The sequence below is a fragment of the Netta rufina genome (genome assembly GCF_964035555.1).
Source record: "Netta rufina genome assembly, chromosome: 1".
In the NCBI taxonomy this organism is placed as follows: Eukaryota; Metazoa; Chordata; class Aves; order Anseriformes; family Anatidae; genus Netta; species Netta rufina.
Genome location: NC_140123.1, coordinates 205,707,023 through 205,728,710, shown reverse-complemented (window position 1 = coordinate 205,728,710; position 21,688 = coordinate 205,707,023). Strand labels below are relative to the sequence as shown.

Sequence of the window (21,688 nt, the reverse complement as noted above, 5' to 3'; positions counted from 1 at the left end):
GGCAGAAATGGGGAAAGCTGTGAAACTAAGCAGGTTTTGTGGGCGCTCTTTAAGCACAATGGGTCCTGCTCTGAAGCCCCCGTCCCGGCCCTTTCGCCCCTTTCGCTCCAGGGGCTGTTTTGGGGGCACTGAGCAGGTTCCCCCAGCAGCAAAGTGGGGGATTTTGGGGGGCCCCTTGCCAGCAGATGGCACTATGGGCTTAAATATCCCCAAACCCGGGGGCTGGGTGGTCCCTTTGGGGTGCTGCTGGGTGCCCTGACCGCAGCGGGGTCCCACCGAGGGACACATGTTTGGGGACAGATGCTGCTTTTGGGAAGTGTCCTTTTTTTTTATCTGGCTCAGGAGGGAGCCCACACTGTCACATCCAGGGTTATGGGTTACCCAGCCCCCTGGTCCTGCTTCAAATTTGGGTGGAATTGCATTTTCCTGATGGTTTTTGGTGAGCGGGACGAGCCGAGCTCGCTCCGCAGCCGTTGTGGGGCTGGGGCGTGCAATGGGAAGCCAGGGTGGGGCTGGTTTGTCTGGGGCTGAACGAAACGTTTTATTTTGAGGGATTTTTCTGTGGGTTTCGTTTTTAAAAGAGAGTAACATCGAATCAAACGCTCCTAAGTGGTAAGTGAAGCTAAACGTGTTGGGGCTGACCCCGATGCATCCCCCATGCAGCACACCAACCCCCTCCATTTGGCACATGGGCAGAAAAACTCATTTCTTAAGGAAAAACATCTCTTCTGGGACACATCGCATCTCCCTCACGTGGGGCTCGACAGCCCCAAAACGGGGGGATTTGCTCCAATTTCCTCCCCTCACCTGGGCTTTCCCCGGGGGTCTCCATGGCTGACCCGTTCCATCCACGTACCCAAAGCCTCCCTCGCGTCGGGGCTGGGACAGGGGTGCTGCAAGGGGGGAGGCAGAGGTTAGGAAAGGCTCCGAGGACAAATCCCCCTTTGGGGACATCCTCAGGGGGACGGGGAAGAGCTCAAGCACCTGCATTTCTTCGTGATCCCTTCCCCTTCAGTGACCAAAACGTTTCAGCCTCCTCTTTACCTTACGCAGGAGCAAAGAGCCCTTCCTCTCCCCCCACCTGCCCTCCCGTCGTGAAACAGCTTTAAAACCTTCCAGTTTTTTGTTATTTCAAGCCCTTTCCTGTCCGTGTGGCTGTCGGGCATCCCTCCTGGCGGAGGCTGCGGGTAGCTGAGGCTGCGGAGACGTTGCCAGGAGGAATCGATAGCCGTGGTACAATCGGATGGCTCACATCGAATATCCATGTGCCATCAGGCAGGAACAGGCTGAAATTCTGCCGTCAGGCAGTTCTAGGCTGAATCATCTCCAGCCCGTCGAGCAGGAGCTGCAATTAGCAGAGCTAACGAACGCTGCGGGCTCCTGTTGACGTCTGCTCTTAAATATACCCGGCAAGGCGGCCGCTGGCTGTCGGGTTTACAGCGAGAAGTCCCCCAGGGAGCTAAAAAGCGTCCACGTAAATGGATTTTTTTCCCCCTTTTTTCTCCTGGGGTGATGCTCGTGGCGTTGTGGTCGTGGAGGAGCCTTTGCCCTCTCTTAGCAGTGGCTGGGATCGGCTCTGTGCCAAGCAGCCCTGCCACTGCGCTCTGTCACGAGTGCCAGCACCCACGTGGCCGCTGCTTTTAGGACCAAACGCCATGGAAATGGGCAAATCCAGCCCGTGGAGGGCTCCAGATCCGTGCAGGATCAAACCTCGGGGTCTGCCTGGGCTTTCCTCTGCCTTTCCTTCTCTTACCACGCACTGAGGATGAGCCGTGCGAGGGAGCAGGACAAAACCACTGTGCCATTTCACCTGACGTTGTTTGTGCTCATCACGTGTAAGAGCAGCAGTTCCCAACCCTGGTTTTTTGGCTGTGCCGACCTACACGTGGCCCCAGGATGGGGAAAACCTTTTTGGGGCCGCGTTCCCCGGCACAGGGCCCAGCACCGCTGCCCGTCCCGTGTCCCCATCCCCAGCACCGCTCTGCCCCGTGCTCACAGAGCCCCGATTGTTCAAGCATTGGAGCCCTCCCTACCCGCCGGCCTCTCCCTTCCTCCCCAATTTCCGCTCTTTTTCCAGATAAATCCTCCAGCACAGCCTGGTGCCGTGCGGCCGGAGCGCTGGCAACCCGGGGTACAACCCTCGTGCCCCGATGTGATGGAGGAGCACCCAATTAGTGGCTACTAATTACCACTGGGGTGTTTGGCTGTGCTGAGATTACCCTGTGACTTTTCCAGCAGCTCAGCACCCCCAGGATGGGGCCGTGCTCCAAAAGGCAAGGGGGGCGAGCGATGCGTGGCTGGGTGCTGGTGGTGCTGAGCCGGGTGCCCCCATATCGGACATTTTCTCATCTCGTCGTTCTCTCAGCAGCAGCACCGGGGGGATTTTGGCCCCCAGGATGGCACGAGACCCCCCCGTCAGGGCTGGGATGCTGCCGAAATCAGGGCTTCACATGGAGCCGGCTGACGGCTGCGCGGAACAGGCAGCACCGGGGAGGGATTTCCATCTGCTGCCACCCCAAATCCCTCCCCCAGCGGCTTGCAAAGAGTTTTATTTTCAAAAGCCCCTTCTGAGAGCGAAAGCTGCCCGAGCCTGAGCTTTCTGCTCCGACGGAGAGGCAGGAGGGTGCCGTGAGACCGATCTTGATTTCGCTCCGGCAAGAAAACGGGGTTATTTCAGCAAAGATAGGACTTTTCTGGGCGCTTTTCGTGCACAAAGCCCTGTGTTTCTTCAACTTCGCCCCCCTCACGCTCCTCCCGTCGTCCTCTCCGCGTTGCTTCCCAGCCCTCGCCTCTCCCCTGAGCGTTTTCCAGTCCAGCTGCCACCCGGGCACGTAATGAAACCGTTTTTTCCTCCGCTCCCCGGTGGCTTTTTACCAACACGGCATATTGTGCTCATGCTTCATCACCTGCTGACCGTGCTCTTCCTCTCAAAGCATGAAATTTTTGGCGTTGTCGAAATCCTGCAGGTTGCTTTGCCCTGTGCCAGCCTAACCTTGGCATTTCTGGTGGGTCCTGAAACCCAACATGAGATTGTGGGACTTGGTGGCTTTTTTCCAGGCTGCTCTGCACCTCTCCTGCCTGATCCCAGCCCCTTTGGTACCAAAAACCACGGGATCTTTTTATCTCCAGCCAACACAGCTCCTGTTTCTCCACTGGAAAGGCAACGTTGGGCTTTGCCCGGTGCTTGCACAGCCCCCAAATCCTTGATTAGAGGCTGAGCGATGAATAAGTTGACGTTGAAAAGCACAGACTGGAAATCATATGGACTTCAGGGAAAATAATAACTTAAAAATGAAGCTGTCGTGCTGCCGGGCTGTACCAGCCACCCCACCACGCAGCAGTGCCAAAACCTCCAGATTTGTGCCATTTTTTGGAGGAAAAAATAAATCAAAAAGCGGACTTTGAATGCAAGAGCGAGTTGGGGGTGGGTTGAAGAATGGGAAAAATAAGAAACCTCATAGAAAGGGCTGATTAAAGGAGATTTATCCAGCGGTAGATGAGCTACACCTCCGATTTGTGTGCCTCTGGAGCTCACGGTGTGTAAGGGTGGGGTTGCAGGGCTGGGACTTTTAAATATCCAGCCATGCAGTCACCTGCAACACCGATATCAGCAGTCCTTGTGCCCGGAGATATCCCGCATTAATCCTAAAAATGACACCAGTAAAAAAAAATAATAATAATAATAATAAAAGAATGAGTTCGAGTTTCCCTTCCCTACGAGGAGCTTTCCCAAAGAACTGGATGCAGAAAGCCGCAGATTGTCGCCAGCTTTTGTTACCAGGCTTTTGTTTGCTTGTGTGCACAAACACTCCCCCACAAAGGGGGGATTTTTGGGCTCAGAACAGCAAATTTCCTGCCTCTTGGGTGCTGTCTGGGCTCCTGCTCCTCGGGGCTTTGCCAGTGGCGGAGCCACAGGCCCGGGAGCTTGGTGCTGGGTTTTTTGGCCCCTTGAGGTGGTCCAAGAGGGGAAGATGAGGGTAGCCCCCAGCAGGGGGGCTCTGGGCCCTGCAGCTCCCCCCAGTCTGCCCAGGCCGTGTCCCAGTATGGACTGGGATGAACTGGGACCAGCCCAGGGCAGGCCAAAGCGTGGAGACCCGGCCTTGAAGGGAGCACGGACAGCCTGGGGGGAGCCTCCCTGTGGTGAGGGGGTGCCACAGAGCGGGAGGCAGGGCTGCAGCGTGGGGAAAAATCTTCAAAATTCCTCAAAACCACTTAAAATAACCGGGCAGAAATGGAATGATTCAAAACCGTGAAATATTCAAAACCGTGAAATATTCAAAACTGTGTAATATTCAAAACTATGGATTAAAACGGACTTTTGGTGCATTTTTGACCCCCCGCGCGGCCACCCTCCGAGGCGCGGCGCGCTGCCCGCCGGGACTCGTAGTCCCCGCGTAGCACCGGGCGGGGCGTGGCGACGGGCGGCGGGACTACAACTCCCAGCGTGCCCCGCGCGCGGGGGCGGAGCGGGCGGTCCCTGAGGAGAACCGGAGGCGGCGGCGGCGGCGGCGGCTGTGGCGGTGGCAGAAGCGGCGGCGGCGGCGATGTCGGTGCAGGTGGCGGCCCCCGCCGTGGAGCTGAAGGAGCTGAGCATGGACAAAGCGGCTGTGGCGGCCCCGTCGTGCCCCCCCGCGCCCCCTCCGTCGTGCTCGGTGCCCGTTACCGAGCGTGAGGCGGCCCCGGCGGCCGAGCGGCCTCCCCCCCCCCCCCCCCGCCGCCTCATCCTCCGGTTGCCCTCCTCCCCCTCAGCCGCCCCTCTCGGCCGCCGCCAGGGCGCCTCAGGCCTCGGCCATGAAGCGCAGCGACCCGCTGCTGCCTCAGCACCGGCACCACCACGGCGGTGGCGGCGGTGACAATAACGGAGGAGGGGGTGGTGGCGGCTGTGGAGCGGCCGAGGCGCTCGTCAGCCCCGACGGCACCGTCACCGAGGCGCCGCGCACTGTTAAGAAGGTACCGGGGAGGAAGGGGTTAATGGGGGTACGGGGGGGGGTGGGGGGGGGGAGGGGTGAGCCCTCTGGTACAGCCCTAAATGGGGGTAACGTCAGGGTACCCCCCCCCAGGCCCTAAATGGGGGTATAGGCACGGTGGGGGGGCATGGGGGACACCCCCCCCAAATGGGGACCCTGGCATTGTGTGGGGATATGGGGTGATCCCCCCCATGTCCCTTCTAAATGGGGAACCTGTCACTGTGTGGGGATATGGGGTGACCCCCCCGGTCTGCCCCTAAATGGGGGTAATGTCAGAGTGTCCCCCCCGAGTCCCTAAATGGGACGGGGGTACAGGCACGGTGTGTGGGGATAAAGGGTGGCACCCCCCCAGACCCCTAAATGGGGACCCTGTGACTGTGTGGGGATGTGGGGTGACCCCCCTGGTCTGCCCCTAAATGGGGGCACCGTCAGGGTCCCCCCCCAGTCCCTAAACGGGGACATTGTCACCATCTGGGGACACAGGTGACATCCCCCCAAAGGGGACCCATCATGGTGTGTGGGGACATGGGGTGATCCCTGCATGTCCCTCCAAATGGGGACACTGTCAGTGTGTGGGGTATGGGGTGACCCCCCTGGTCTGCCCCTAAATGGGGGCACTGTCAGTGTCCCCCCCCAAGTCCCTAAATGGGGGCACTGTCAGGGCCCCCCCCAAGTCCCTAAATGGGGGTATAGGCATGGTGGGGGGGATAAAAGGTGACACCCCCCCCCACAAATGGGACTCATTACGGTGTGTGGGGACATGGGGTGACCCCCCTTAGTCCCCCCTAAATGGGTACCCTGTCACTATGTGGGGTATGGGGTGACCCCTCTGGTCTTCCCCTAAATGGGGGTACCGTCAGTGTCCCCCCCAGTCCCTAAATGGGGACACTGGCATGGTGTGTGGGGATACAGGGTGACACCCCCCAAATGGGACCCATCACAGTTTGTGGGGACACGGGGTTTACCCCCCTCACCCCCCCCTAAACGGGGACCCTGTCCTGGTGTGTGGGGACACAGGGACCCCCTCCCCAAATAGGAACTGTCAGGGTGCGTGGGGACCCTGTCACAGTGCCCCCCTCGAAAACAGGGACACCATCACAGCGTATGGGGACACGGGGTGGCTCCTGTGTGGGTCCTGTGCCCCCCCCCCCCCCCCCAAATTTTGGTAGCCAGAAAATGGCTCGTGGCCCCGTGGCTGCCGGGAGGAGGTTCGGGACAAAAATAAATGGAAAAGAAGTGGATGCAAACGGTGATGGGATCCAGGAGAACTTTGCTGTAGTGTGTCGTAAAGGTGTGTTCGAAAATATATCGGCAAGGTTGCACCAAAATCCGGGAGATTCGAGGTCAGCTGCAGTTCTTAGAGTTTGTCGGGATGAAAAAATGTGTTTTTTTTATTTCTTTTTGACTGGTTTACATACTGAAAGCGTTGTGCTTGCTGCTTTTCATGAGAATTTAATGCGTGTTCTTAACGTGTGAGCACACCTTCGTGTCACAGCTCCAACCTAGGTGCAGGTACACAGCCACGATAGCTCTTCCCTGTGACCCTGCTCTCGTTTTAAAACCCCTTTTTGGGTCAGTTTGGACTCAGTTGGATCATCCAGCTGGGTTTGTGTCCCTACCAAGGCATTTGGATGAGCGATGGCTCCCAGCCTTCTGGCTGGACGTGGTGCTTGTGTTTAATCTCACAATGACACCCTGCTCCTTGCCGTGGTTATTCCTTCTTGGTGTGATTTCTCACCCCATCCCCACACCGAAACACAGGAGGAAAGGCTGAATTTGGGGACACGTTGGTGCTGCCGTGCGTGGCACGGGGGCCGCAACGGGGCCACGTTGCTTCCTTGCCCCCCCGTAGGGCTCATCGAGGGCGTGCAACCCTGGCTGGGGAGCTCTGATGGCAGCAGTTTTGTAGCCCTGAAGCTTTACGGTGAGCATTTACCTCTTGGCAAAGCAGGAGGTCACCCCTAAAGTCCCTAAAACTGGAGTTTCGGGCTCTGCTTTCTGCCTGGCCACGTTACCCACCCTAATAATCCACGGGGATCGCTTAAGGGAGGCCATAAATGCTCCCCCCCCTGGGGCCGAGCTCCCAAGCGCCGCTCTAATGAGCCCGTCCTGAACGCTGCTTAATGAAATCTCCTTCTCGGAGGCTCTTTTATTCCGTGTGATGCTCCGGGCTCCGTGCCCCTGTGAACGTGTGGAGTTTGATTTTTGGGAGGCTGCTCGGAAGGGTCGAGAGCTCGACCGTCGGCGTGGAGGCGCCGCAGCAGGAAAAGAAGGGATGGAAAATAACCACGGTGGACAGGAGTGGGTGGCCAAGCGTGGAAAGGAGGAGCTCAGCGCTCGGGATGGAACAGCAAACCTGCGTTTTATGGGGTGCTGAGGGGGCTGGACCCCCCCCCAGGAATAAAATCACCTAACAATCATCACGTCGGCGCCTTTCCCGCAGGGACAGCAGCCCGGGGCTTGAATTCGCAAGCAATTAAAAGCCCAGCCTTAGCTTTGGCCCTGGCTTGACACTTGAAAGATGAGCAAGGTGAAGCAATTAGGGCTTTCGGAGCCGTGTTTGACCTTTCAGGTTTCCTTTTCGGCTCCGTCTGCTGTGTGGTAAAACAATGCCATGGTTCAGCTCGAACAAGGCGGCGCGGCTAAAACCCAGCGTAAAGCAGCGAGCTGGGGAGCCCAGCCTCGGGTACGCCGAAGAACAACGAGGCTGGAGGAACAGAATTGCTCCAAATCGCCCCAAATCACGGCAGCAGGGTGCAGAAAGCATCCGCCTCGCTCTTTTCTTTGTTATTTTTTGTTTCCTCTTCGGTTTTGCAGGTTGGTTTGAGCCAGGGGTCCAAGGGCAGAACCTCGGTCGCGTGGAGGAGGCAGCCAACGTCCTGCTAAGGCCCTGGTAGGGGGAAGAGCTGCAGAAAAGTGGCAGGATCTGCCTGGTGGATGGAGGGGGCAGGCTGAGAAACCAGCTCCAGCCCCTGGATGATGCCAGGCACCGCTTGCTCAGGGCTGGCAGGGAGGGAAAAGCTGCACGGAGGATAAAATAAACCTCAAGCCTCGCACCGAGCCAGCTCCACGCAGCTCATGCTGTGCATTTGTAGCCCCAAAAAAAAAGGTCTGAATGGGGAGAAATCAGTGTGAGAAAGCACTCCTGAGGAACATGAAATGGTGACTCTTCGGGGAGCTGTGAGGATTCGAGGTTAAGGATTTCTGTTTATTTTTTAACATTATGAATGAGGAGTGCTCAGGTTGCCCGAAGTTGTTCCCTGCTCTGTGGATCTGATGTTCACACCGATGCTCTGATCTGCAGTGCTTCCCTGCAGCGTAAGCTCTCCTACAGTTTGCACCACGAGGAGAGAACCTTTGGACTGTTTTTAACTTATTACAACATTGTTATTGGGGAAAAGTGCCCGTATAACTACATAAATATGGACGGAAGCCCTTATTTTAGCAGAAATGTGCACAAAAAACCTCAAGTGGAGCAGTTCCTAAAGCGATCAGAGGCTTCTGAGCGAGCTTCCAGAGGAGCGGGTGACCAGCAGAAGCGGGTGACATTTGCAGGGACTTCAGAGAATCGAATGGCAGGGTCGTGCTCGTCTCCTTTTTATGCAAGGAAGGAAGATAACCAACACTTTTCCCGTTCATAGCCAGGTACGAAAACCTCACAGAGGTCGTTTTGCCAGAGCAGGGCTTGTGCCATCCTATTCTTCGTGGCACGCAGCTCCTGTGCTGGTGTCTGCCCGGCTCCAGCCGTCCTCTGCCTGCACCCTCCTGCGTGGACTTGCCCGGAGGAGCCTCCTCGCAGAAAACCAGCCTAATTACAGCATTTAGCAGCCGAGCCCAAGCCCTGCTCCTGCAGCCTCTCTCCGCCTCCTCCCTGTGCTTTGTGGCTGCCCCGGGGGCAAAGCCTGAGTCCGGCCCCAAAGCCACGTCCTGTCCCCTGCCCGAGGTGGCTCCCCAGCCTCAGTGGTCCCCTGAAAGCTCTTTTAGCCTTTTGCTACGCGAAACATTCGAATTTTGGTGCTTTTTGGGGCTGGAAATAGGCAGAAACTGCATTTTTCACGAGCGTCAGAGGAGAGGAAAGCCAGTCGAAAAACGAGCTGGCTGTCCAGAGCTGCTCTGCTTCGAATTTTCTTCCGAAGGCCAGGATTTAAAAACAGGAGGAGTGCGAACATGCCTTCGCCCGCCAGCCCGGAGGCTTCGCTTGGTATTTACTTAACGGGGCACGAGGTGATGGGCGTTTAATCCCAAAGTTATGTGAGAAAATCCCAGGAATGGCCCGTTCCCATCAAAGTGACTCAGGGACCAATTTAGCAGAGGGCTGGCGGCGGGTCGGGCTGCTCTGCTCGCTGTTCCCAGCTCGCCTTCCAGTTACCCCGGAGCTCGCTGACTCACTTTTGGTGTTCTCTCCGTGATTTTGGGGCTTACGGAGGCGGGGAAATCTGCTCGGGGCGGCTTCGGTGCTGGCCCAGATAATTGCTATTGTTCGCAGAGCGCACGAAACAGCTCGATGTGGGATTAAAAAAAAAGAGAAACCCACCAAAAACCTGCTCCTTTCTGGGGTGGGGAGGTTGCTACCAAAAATCCAGCGTTTCACAGAGACCAGTTTGGCCTTAAACGAGTGGCTTTTGGTCACGCTGAGCTGCTGCAATTTACTCTTGGCTGGTGCCAAATCCCGTCCCGGTTTTGCTGTGTGCGCGTTCAGGAATCGGGAAGAAAATCCCTTTTTTTGTTTCCAGGTAACTGCAGCCGATTCTCTCGAAGGGATTTGGCTGTGTAAGGGGTCAGCACTTCGGTGCGCCCCCAGCAGCTGGTATTTTGGGTTCCAGTGCAGAAATCCACGGTGTGAACGAGTGCGTGCCCGCTCCCTCCTCTTCCTCACCTTCCCCTCCGCCTCTCCTGAGGCAGCAGCGGGTTGGGGAGGTGAGGATCAGAGAAAAGGCCAGGAGGCGAGGGGTAACGTGTCAGAGACACGGCGTGTGCATTTCTTTCTGTATAATTATGCTTCTGGGCTGCCACGAGCCACGTGGCGAGCTGGGGCAAACAGGCCGAGCGCAGAGCGGCGGCGGCGTGTCCCGCGGGTGGCTGCGTGCCTGGGCCGCGTGCTGGGAAGGTGAGAAGTTCACCGGGCTCGGTGACATTTGCTGTCACCCCTCGGAGGGTTTGAGTCCCGTGGGGCTGCTTTTTAAAGCCGTGCAGAGCCAGGACGGGAGCTCTGCCCTGCTGGGGACGGGGCTTTTGGGATAACACTGACCCCAAAGTGAATTAAATATTAAATCCCAGGACGCTGCGGTGGTTGGCATCACATCGTGGGTTTTGTTACTTCTCTGTGCATTAATGGGTGTTTAATCCTTTAAATCTGAAAGCGAAGGTGTCGAGCACTCACTGTGGGTTTCTTGTTTTTATTTTTTTTTTTTTTTACATGTGACACTATTCGTGTGTGTAATCCCAAGGTTTTATTTCTGTAGGGGGGAAAAAAAGCCCGGGCTGATTCTCAGAGCCTTAGCGTGAACCTAGCGAGCTGTTCAGCGCTGTGAAAAGAGGTAGGAGGGGAAGGAAGATCTGTCCTCCAGAACACAGCTGCTACTTTTCCTTGGCCCTGGGGGCTGAATGCAGACGGGTGCCTGACGGCTCCCTTGGGTGCTGCTGGGGGAAAATCACCCCCTTTCAGCCTCCTGCTCTCCCCTTTGGAATTTGGTGCCCCCGGCCCACCCTCGATGCCAACAGACATTTGGGGGCCTCCTGCCTTGAAGGAGCTGCCCTGGATCCCTCCGAAACTTGTCTTTGTGGTGATGCCCGGGGCAGGCTGACCGTGGCGGGGTGTTGGTGTGTGAAACCTTCACCCTCAGGTGAGCTGGGAGCTGTGATACCACAGCTCCTGAGGGTGGGGGGATCAATCACGGGCCTTTCCTCTTCCTCCATCAGCTTTTAGCCAGCAATTCTCCCTTCTTCTGTACCATACCGACTCCTGCGAAGGCCAAACAGCACGAAATGTGTTCTTACTACAGGTGGTAACTTACTCAGCGCCCTACACCTTGCATCCTTCCAAACAGTTCCCTTTTTTCCACGCTTGGATCAAACACCCCGAGTCCTAACGCCTGAGCCATCCGAGCTGCCCGGGAGCTTTTTTTTAGGGGCCAAAAAGGTGAGATTCCTCTCCAGCAGGAGCAAAACACCGATACCAAGCGCTGACACCGTGCCAGGGCTCTGCCAGAACGCTGCCTCCTCTGCTCCTGCTTCACGTGAGCGCCCGCGATCTGTTCCTCCTGCTCTGATGGATGCTGTGAGCCAACCTGCTGGGAAAACCTCAGCTGGAGGAGTGGAGGGGGTGGTTTCCTTGCCACCTCGGCTCTCCTGCAATTATTTCCTAGCAGAAACCTGGATTTCAGCTGGAGGGAGGTAAAAACCCCGGAGAGGAGAATAACCAAGCAACCAAACAACCAGGGGGAGAGGCGCCGAATGCCGGCCCACCCCTGGTTTTTGTCGCCTGGCTTTGTAACGTGGTTAAATAGCGCCTAGGTGAGCACAATGCAAGCAGAACAAATTAGGCTTCGGCATGAGAATCGTGGGAGGGGAAGGCTCTTACGCTGCTCTCGTGCCTCCTCGCCTGAGCAGCATCCTGCCGCGCTGCCTTTCCCACCCCGTGCTGCTGGGGTGCACGGCCCCAGCCCATCCGGGGCTGCCTGCACGTCCTACAAAAGCCATTTAATTTCTTTTTAATTTTCTTGTTTAATTTCTTTTTGGGGTTTGCTAGCGGGAGGCGGCGCGTTGCAGGTGGCAGACTCTGCCAGCTCTTACGGTTCTCCCTTCTGTGTATCCCTGTTTATCCAGTGACAGATAAGGTCTTTTGCTCGGTTTTTGGCCCGTGTGGCTCATCTGAAGTTCATGGGCACTGTAGAAAATGGGATTTTGTAGGACATTGAAGTGCCAAACCTTTTTTAAAGCCTCTTTTTTTTTCTCCTGGCGGGTTGGGGTCTGTGTGCGAGGGGCTGCGTCTGCTCCGGCCCTAGTGGGATCGGAAAAACTTCTCTTCTTGCCCCTAAGTTAATAGGGGATCACACGGGGCTGTCTGGAAACCAGTCCGCAGGGCAGATCACCAAAAGCTGGTCCCAAAACTTTGCTCTCCTGAGACTTGACGACTGGATGGGGGCCTTGCCTTGTGCCCTGCTGTCTCTGAGCTCCTGCAGAGGGGCCCCGCTGCCCTGTTCAGGTCCTAATTTTAAGGACCTGAAACCCAAAAGGCAAACTGGAACAGATCTGGGAGAGCTTCTGTCTAGACTAAGGTCAGCTGAGCTTATTCGGGCTCTGTTTAAATTACAGGAATATTTTCCAGCCGTCAAAGGAGGAACGTGGAAGCTGCAGTTGGAGACCTCTCCCTGCAGCTGATGTGCTCCTACACCACACTCCCCATGCTCCCTACGCCAGGATGGTCACCTCACGTTGTTTTATTCTCCCCATAATCGCCAGGAGTCCTTTTTTCAGCCCCTCTGACGTGATGCCGTGTCACTGTGTCACCGTCCTCCCTTTCCTTTTCCTTCCTAAGAAAACCCAGCGGCATTTACTTGCCTAAACAAACCAAAAGTTTCGCTTCTGCTCTGGCTTTGGCTCACCCCCAGCTTCTGCACGCACGGGGCGCTGGCTGGGGACAGAAGCAGAAGCAGCAGTTCCCAGAACAAAACAGGTTTGTGTTTTGTGTTTTTCCCTTTTTCTTTTTTGTTTTTTTTTTTTTTTTCCTCCTTTTTGCGTCAACAACCTCTGCGACAATCCAGGGCTTTGAAATGGGTTTAAATTGGGTTATTCAGTGCTAATGTTATGCAAGACTCCTGATTAGCCGTGTGTGGAGCCTTGAGTTGCGAGACAACTCGGAGCTGTGATGGAATTAAGGTAACCATGGCAACTATTATCATTAAAATCGGCTCCAGCCCGGGCTGGTGCTGGAGCCCTTGGCCTGGCTGCTGCGTGTGGGACTGCGAGGCCTTTCCCCATGAAGCTGCCACCTTCCTCACTCCTTCTCCAGCCTTTCTGCCCCTAAAAGTCCAGTTTTTAAGCACGGAGCTGCCAAGTTTTTGAGCACGGGGCACTCCTCACCCGAGCCGTCCTGCACCCTGTGGGTCCGGGTGATCACGGCCCGCTCGCCCTTAGTGGCTCCTCCAGGTCATGCACAGTCAGGTCCCCTAATTTGGGTTAATTATGCCAGCTGCTGGCTCTGGGAAAAACATTCACCAATGATTTTTAGCTGTTTATGTCAACCTTGTCTTACTTCTGAGCGAGGACTCACCCGCAGATGTCTCTGGATGCGTTCAGCAGTGCTCGCTCAGCCTCCCAACCCTCCTTTGCGTGGTCAGCGCTCCTTGCTGGTGAGTCCTCACTGAATTTTGAGCTGTTCTCCCCTTTGTGGACCAGCTGGTTTGCTGCACTGCCTCAAGCAGCTGGCTTGCAAACGGGTCCTTCGTCCTGGAGGAGAGGCAGAGGAGGAGAGGGGGACGAGAGCACTTCTCCTGGGCTGTCACCCTTCGCCTTCAGGTCTTGGGATTGGCATCTCGCCTGTCTCTGAGCTTGCCATCAAGGAGGATGAAGGTGTTTGAGGTCTCTGCTGGCTTTTTGCCCCTTATTATCAGGGAGCTGGTGCAGGCCATGGATAAAAGGATGCTGCTGGCTCCATCCTGGTGGGGAACGCGAGGAGATGGGATGCTGCCGCCTGTGGCTCTTCCTGGTGGGCACGAGGGCACGGCGAGGACGTGGTAACGGAGCCTCTGTCCCTGGGAAGTGCTCCACAAAGCTTTTGGTTTGCAAATAGCTTTGGTACAGGTGGTAGCCCCTAATTAACAGAATATGGTCCAAGATGGTGCAGCAGTAGGAGCAAAAAGAAAAGGAGCAGAAAGAGAAAAATGAATTGATCTCGTTTCAAGTTTCTGATATTAAATCTCCGTCACTCGAGAGGTGGAGGAGAAGTCCAGAAACCCACCCCCGGAGCAAAGACTTCTGACAATAGTCGCTGGGCTGCACGAAGGAGCAAGGCAATTGCCTTGTCAGGGAAGAGGAGGAAGGCTGGAATGGGTCTCGGGGGAGCCCTCAACAACTACAAGGATCCTGAGCCGAGAATAATAAGGAAGGAGAGATGTTCAGCATCGGGCACGTCGCGGGTGCCTGGAGAGCAGGAAAAAACGTTTCCTTCCCCTTCTCTTGGCTTGCTCCTCAGCCTGGCGCGTGGCACTGGAGGCCTTTTGTTCCTGTGTAGTTTGGCTGACAACGAAACCCACCCCAAAGAGAAACTCGCCGTGGTGTAAGGCAAGATGGATGAAACGAGAATTTCCTGGTGATTTTGGGGTGCTTTTCCCCCAGCTCTGCCTCCTGCAGCGCTTCCGTGTCCTGTGGCCGCGCCGCTCCACGCTCCCGATTCCTCCCTGCCTGTTGACCCACCGCTTCTCCCACCCGTTCCCCTCCTCCTGCATAAACCCTGCTCCATCGTGGTCTTCAGGACTCATTTTTTGGACATCTGTGGGGATCCAGGAGAGGGTGAAAGCATCCCTAGAGGGTAGGAAGGGGCGTGGGGGCGTGCAGAGAGCTCACCAAAAGAGTGGCCGTGCTCCTGGCTGCCTGGTGCTTGTGCTCTTCCAGGAGGCTCCGTGCCCCACGGGATATCCTGAGCTTTTAGAGGGAAGCGGTCAGCAAAATGACCCTTTAGAGGGAAACACGGCAGCAAAACGACCCCAAAAGAGTCATCTCATACACGTAAAGCGTTCTCAGTCGACGTGCGTCGCGAGACGGCTGCCACGAGACCTCTCCTCCTGCCTCGTCTTTCTTCCGAGGGGCGTTAGCTGCTGGCACAGCCATCAGAAAATGCCAGAGCAGCCGCTTTTCCAGCGTGGAAAATCTGACCAAGCCGGGTTTTTGGAAGTTGTGTGAGGCAGGACTGGAGCTGTGGCAGCAGCTCGGGCTGATTCATCGAGCACGCGTGTGATTTTTGGAGGCTCTTCCTTCGGTAACCCAGCGGCAGAACCAAGTAGGTGCACGCAGCCCCGCTGAGCTTCCCGGACACAGCTGGAGCTGGACAAAGCTCTTTTCACACCACAGGGACCCCGAGCTGCTCTTTTCTCCTGTTTTTCATTTGTTCTTTGTTTCCTGCTCTTTGTTTCCTTGGTTGAAAGGAACAGCAGCCTGCCGATGGTGGCACTGATAAGAGGGTGTTGATAAGGGTGGTACGGAAGGGGAAGGGGCAGCCTCGCTCTAGATTTGTGTGCAACCACAGACCAGCATCGAGCAGAATTTAGATTAGAAATCAACCAAGCATCTTTGAGAAATTTATCCTCCAGCTTCATCCAGGAGGTGAAAGGTGCCACGGGCTCTGCCGAGCTTCGTCTTCGAGCTCAGAGGAATTCTGCTCCTTCGCCGCTTTCTCCCCTTGACAGGGCAGGGGGAAGGGTGACCTGGGGCAGAAAGGCAGGGCAGAAACCCGTGCCAGCGAGCCCCGACGAGTGAGTTCGGTTCACCCGTCCCACTTCACCCTTCCCCTTCTGCCCGGAGGTTGGGCAAGGCTGCTGAATCACCTGGATGATCCCCCGAGGGATCCTGCTCCTGCTCCCACCTTCCTGCACCTCCTCTTCCAGCCCTTTTTGCCTCCTCTCGCAAAACAAACCGAGGGTGGCGGGGCTGGGGAGCGGCGCGTGGACCAGCGAGGAGGAGGAGGAGGAGAAGGGTGAGAGGAGGAAGAGCAGAGCAGCCTCTCCCTTCCAGCCCAGCTCAAGCAGCTCTTCATCCACAGCGCCGATGAGCAGCACCCTGCAGTCCTTCGCTGCCTCTCTCTGCAGTCTCCCTGCCGACGAGTCGGCGGCTGCCAGGGAATTAAAAACGTTCCCTTCAACGAGGCTGACGGCAGCGGGTGTGGGCAAATTCGTTTTCAAAATTGTCAGGAACGAAGCAGAAGAATCCTCCAGGTGAACGTCAGCTCTGAGGTGCTGGGTGTTCCTTCTCACGCGGCCTTCGCTGCTCGCTTCTCGCCTCGGCGGCTCAGCCTTGACTCATTGCTGAGTGTTTTTTTTTTGTTTTTTTCTTTTTCGTACACGCAGAGCTCCCGAGCCGTCAAGCTTCCTCGTCGCTAGTTAGTTTCTGAGAAATTTGGAACGGAGGAACAGAAATGTCACGGAACAGATTTCGGAAACAAACAGAAGGGGGAGAACAGGCAGCAAAGCAGCAGAAGGGCACGTTCCCAGCACGTTATAATACATCAGGTAGAACCCAAATTAGTCACCGTACAGATTTTTGACCCTCTGTTTGTCTTGAGGCTTTCACCGATCCCATTCCTTCTGTTTTCCTCCAAATAAAACGCATTTCGGTTGGCAAATACCTCCCTGTGCAGAGGAGCACCGTGCTGTAAAGGCTTTCTTCGTGCTGCTGAGGTTTGCGTTGTTTTTCCCCAAAAAGGGGACGGCGCTTGCAGTAAGCAGTTGCGTTGTGTGCAGGTTTAGGTGCCTGAATCTAATATTTGGTATATAATATTTGGCTGTGTTTAGATTTGTGTGTTGGGGTCTGGGTTTGCCACAAACACGGAGTGGGGAACGGGAGTGTGGCATAACAGGGGGCTTGGAAAGGAGGCCGGCACGCTGTGGCTCTTCCTGCAGTGGCAGGACAAAAAGCTGGGGTACCCAATCTCATGATTTTCTGATCACAGTGATGAAAAAGGGCTTCACAAGAAGCTGCTCCTCCCGGGGCCATCCCTTCCGATAGGAGAAAAAGGAGCTGAGGACACCTCTCAGAGCACCCACATCTCCTCTGCCTGCCCTGCGCTCGAGGCCAAGCAGCACGGGCCCCGTAGGAAGAGGAGCAAAGCAAATAAACAGAATAAAAAACAGAAACCATGCAGTTCACCTTCAGCTGTCTTTAAAATGATCAGGCATCATTCTGCACGAAGCGCAGGAGACGGGCACTTTTCTGGACATTCTGCCACGAGTGGCTTTGAGGCTTTCCAGATCTCGGTGCCAAATTGCCTACGCTCTTTTAACCTTGATCACAAGTGGCTCTGTTGTAGAAGTTGTCAGAAGTCCCTTTATCCCTGTAGCTCCCTCAGCACTTACTCCTCAGGTTTATTTACTGCCTGCCCACAGCCAGGTTCTCAGACAAAAGCTCGCTCCTCGGCGCGTGGTTTTAGGTTTGTGTGCGGTTGGGTTTTGACTTTGCCTCTTGATTGCTGTCCGCTTCGTAACCAGCCTTAAATAAATCCTTAGGAAGCCAATGAAACATCCCTCTGAACAGTATTCTTGTTCTCACCTGGTGAACATGAGGGAAGAGTTTTTCCTGCCCTGGCCAGCCCTCAGCCGTGCCGTGATGGACAACTGGCGCTCCCTGAGAGCAGAGCAGTTTAAAGGTGCTTCATGCTGGAAACGGCCCCTGGAACCACTTCTCCATCACTCCCCCAGTACTTCTCCCTAAATTTTATTCCCCTCTAACCACCCCCAGGTTTCTGAAGCTCCTCGTTGGATTCGTTTGCAAATACTGGTTGTCCTCCGGGGCTCTCCGAGGTGCGGGTGAGCTGCAGGAGGATAGAGCCACCAGGAGCAGCGACCCCAGCCCGTGGTGCCTTCGCCCTTTCCAGGAGGATTTCAGCTGTAAGGACTTTCAGATTAGAAGAGGAATCTGCCCACGTGTCACAGGGGCTTTCACGGGGTGAGAACTTCTCGATGCGTGCAGCAGTTGCAGGAAATAAAGCACAGAAATGCGGCTGCCAAAGCCCTTTGCCCGACAGAATCTTCTCAGATTTGCAGAGCGTGGCTAGACAATAATCCTGGTGTTTTGTTACATTAATTATGAGGCATCTGCCTTCGTATGCAGCCCTAACTGCCTTCAGGGTAATTAAAATTTTATTAAAGAAACGAGGAGGAGTAAAGGGAATATTTGATTCGGAGCTGGGGCAGCATCGAGTCTTCGGGGTGCCACTGAAAACGTGAAGCTGGTTGGCTCGGTGCGATATCACAGTCTGCACCTCCTGCTTTGCTTCTTTATTTATTTTCATTTAGGGTGTCAAAAGGCTGGGAACGCAGTTACAGCGCAAAACAGAGTGTCTGGAGAGAGCCACGTTATGGTTTCCTTTAAAAAAAAATCTCGATATCTGTGTCTCCATCCCTCATCTGGCAGGATTGCGGTCCTCAGGGACGACAAATTGTTTTTTCCAGAGCTAACGGGAGTGAGGTTGTTGTGGCGTCGTGATGTTGTTCAGGATGCTCGCAGTACTGACAGGCAGGCCCAGCATTTTCTGGCCTTCGGGAGGTTTTTGTTAGCTAAAAGAAAATTCTCAAGTCCCCTCTAGTAGAGCTGTTTCAGGAAGGAGCTGGTGGTGGAAAGGAGACACGGATTTTGGGAGGCTTTGTCCCCAAAGTGGCCTTTAATAAAACCTGCCAAAGAAGTGTGTCTGTGAGCTCTCTTCCAGCAGAGGACATGACTTAGGAGAGAATTCACCTCTAAATTCTCTGAACTTCTGAACTTCACACCCCAGAGATCTCATCTGAAAACACAACATCGCTTTAGCGCTATCAGCTCCCGGCAGAACACGGCCGTGTCCTACATTTCAGCCCCTCTGAGCCTGGAGATTTCCTTTCGTGGTTCACTCTCCCAGCTGATGACTTGGCAAAGTGCTGCTCTTTGCGTTCCTGAGATGTTGGTCTGACAAACTCGAAGAGAAAATGGAGAAGAAAACCTCCGGGTCTCATTTTAGCTGATTTTTGTGCTTGTATAGAGAAAACACGTCTTCCCTGTGAACATATGAGCTTTGCGGTACTTGCATGCTTAGACAATAACAAGCCTTAAAAAAAACATAAAGCCTTTTGACCAAATTCCTTCTTCAAATGTCCGTGCAAGTCCTTTCAGTCTTTACTGAAAAGCTGTCAGAAATGGAAGATTTGGCCCCAAACCGTGCCAGTTCTGGACCAACTCAAGCGGAGCCAACCATTTACAGCGGCGACAGCTCGTCGTATTCCTTGCCATGAAGAACGGAGCACAACATCTCGTTGCTCGGCTTTCCATCCCAACAAACCAACCTCTATTTACACCCGTTTTTATGCTCTTTTGCCAGTTTTTCTCTGTTAGAAATACGCTAAAAGCATGAAGCCCTAACCCAACGCTTCCTTCAGCCACACATGTGAGAAGTCAACGTGGAGAGATGTGAACGCGGGGAGGCCAGCAGGGGCTTTGGGCTTCATTTTGGTGCGTTTCTGCCTGCCCTTGAAGCCTTCCTGATGTGTGTCCAGTCCCACAAGCTTTCATTTCTCTTCCCTCTCCCAGAACCTCTTTGCTTTAGCGTGAGGTCCGCGTGCTGGAGCGGAGGGCACGCGGAGGTGGGCGGAAATTTGCTGGTCTTTAACTGCAGTCCTTCAGCTGCAGAATTATTCGTCATAGGAGCTGCTTTAGGAGGTTTAGCTCTACAATTTCAGTGATTGTATTGTGAGCCTTGAAAGGACGTTGCTGGGAGGCTTCAAGCTTTGCATTTTTCTAAGAAGTGTCAGAAAATTACTGAGAGCATCTTCTGCTGCGCCTCTGCTTAGCTCTGAGAAATAAGTGGAAGCGGTGCTTGAGCTCTTCCTTTGTACTCCTATAAAAGCAGAGGGTGTGAGAAACCTTTATTTAAGGATTCCGTGGTTGAATTACACTCGCATTTTTTGGAGTTCAGAACCAGAACAGGTTTCTTTTTGAGACGGGCCCTCCTGCTTCTTCAGGCAGAGGGAGTTTGGGTTTCTGGGAGGTGGAGGTGGGCAGCTACCGCTGGAAAAGCCTCAAGAAGAGCTTCAGTTTTCACAGATTAGGACATTTTGCTGAGATGCCTTGCCTTTTCGTGGTCAAATCTCACCTTCTGTCATCTTTGCCTGCAAAGCCAACCTGCAGGAGGCGGCGGCCGCAGCAGTGGAAGGAGAGGAGACGAGGAGATGCTTCGTGGTGAGAGCAGCAGTGCGACGCCAGGGCTGAATCCCAGGCACGATGCAAGGACCGGGTGCCACCGTGCTCACCCTCAGAGGGCCGGCAGAAGAGGAGGAGCAAGGCAAGGGGCTCAGAAATCCAGAGACATTTGCACAATGGCAGTGATCTCGGTTGGGTCTTCTCCAGCACGCCGTGTTGCCTTGCTGGGGGAAGTTTTCCTTGCCTTGCTGCTCTCCCCGTGGTGTTAGGAGGGACTGCCAGGAGGAGCAGTTCGTCCGTGTTGTCCAACATACACCCAAATGTTTCCATGGTGGCTGGAGGAGCTGCTCCGTTAGAGGGTTTTCTCAGTCAGCAGGCACATTTCGATAAATCTTGGCCTTTAAAAAACACATTTTGCAGAGAGTATCGGAATACGTAGCCGTGAGAACATAGCAAAGCTTATTTTTGTCTGCGTTAATAACCGATGCGTGTAGCAAGAAGCCAAAATCATAATTTTATCTTTCTCTGTTGCCCACTGAAGCTGTCAAACTGCACTCACTAAAAGCATCCGTGCTTCTGGGGTAAGTGCTGGTTGCAGCCCTGCTGCCTGGAGGCTTTTTGCTGCCTCCACCGGGAGAAAATCCCTGCCTGTGCCACACGCCGTTCCGCAAATATTCCCCATCAGCGTGATAGAAGGCTGAGAACCACGGCTTAGCACCGTTGACCCTGGTGTTTCAGCCAGTTCTGGTGCTCCTAAAACCCTGCTCTCGTGCCTCTGGGGGCAGAACCCCTCTGTGAAGCACCCCTGGTGCCAAAAGCAAGGTGCTTTCCCCCGGGGAGAGGATGAAAATGAAGTTGGTGGAGGCGTAGGGGAACCCAACCACCCTTCCTGGTGCTGCAGTGACACGTGCAGGGAGATGTTGTTCATGGGGTGTTCCTTACTTGTTTTAAGCTCGTTTTTTTACAGACCTTGGCTGCTCGGGGCCCGTGCTGGGTGGTGCTGGCAGGTTCCTGAGGATGCGAGGCGTGTGTTTGCTGCAGCACATCGCCAGAACCGGCCTGAGGGAGAGCCTCGGGGCTCTCCTCTCGCTGCAGAACACCAGAGGGACTTCTGACGCTCATCCCCTTGAGCGACGGAGCGAAAATCTGAAGCTCTGTAGTCCGGTGAGCTTGAGGGATTTGGTCTTTGTGGGGCTCTTGATCCTTCTACCCGCAGTTTGCATTGCTTGTGGTGGTGCCGGGCAGTTTGTCCGTCCTCGTGGATGCCCAGGACCTTCCAGCACGGTTATCCTCTGCTCCTGCATCACTGGAAGTTGTGGGATCCACTGGATTCCTCCAGGAACCGGCCTCTCGTGCCAAGCAGCTGATGGAGAGCTTCCAGGCTGCTTTCCCTGATGCACCTCCCTGTTCTTTTTGTTGCATCGGGAAGAAAAATAATAAATTCAGCCTGTGCCGCCCGCGTTTCCTCAGCATGGCCAGGAGCCAGCTGCTCCTAACTTGCAGGAGTGGATATAAATCACTTCTGTGGGCACTGAAACGGGTGGAGAATAACAATCAGAAGCCTGCAAGCAGGTGAGAACCAGGCTGAGTGCCAGGCGTGCTGCAGATCCCTCAGCATGAGACCACCCGAGCACAGGACACGCTTTTCCTTGGACCCCTTGGCCACTGGGGTTAAACCCCAGACACCCCAAGTGCTTTTCCTTTTTTTTTTTTTTTTTCCCAAAAGCTGGTTCCTTTTTGGCTCTGGAGGTGCCAGCAAGGTGATCAGCTGGGGCTGATCCCATCCCATCAGCCGAAGAGCTGTCAGTCCTGCAGCCTGGCAGGCTGCCGGGGAAAAGAAAAGCAAC

The 21,688-nt window shown here is 55.0% G+C and overlaps 1 protein-coding gene across 1 annotated transcript in view; it reads left to right on the top strand.

Moving 5' to 3' along the window:
• Window positions 1-4,475: 4,475 nt before the first annotated feature.
• Window positions 4,476-21,688, top strand: part of AHCYL2 (adenosylhomocysteinase like 2) — a 61,191-nt gene continuing 43,978 nt past the window's right edge. Inside the window, 2 exon segments of the mRNA XM_084303787.1 lie at window positions 4,476-4,699; window positions 4,701-4,950. Of these exon segments, the coding sequence (XP_084159913.1) occupies window positions 4,545-4,699; window positions 4,701-4,950 (405 nt within the window). The 5' untranslated portion in view covers window positions 4,476-4,544.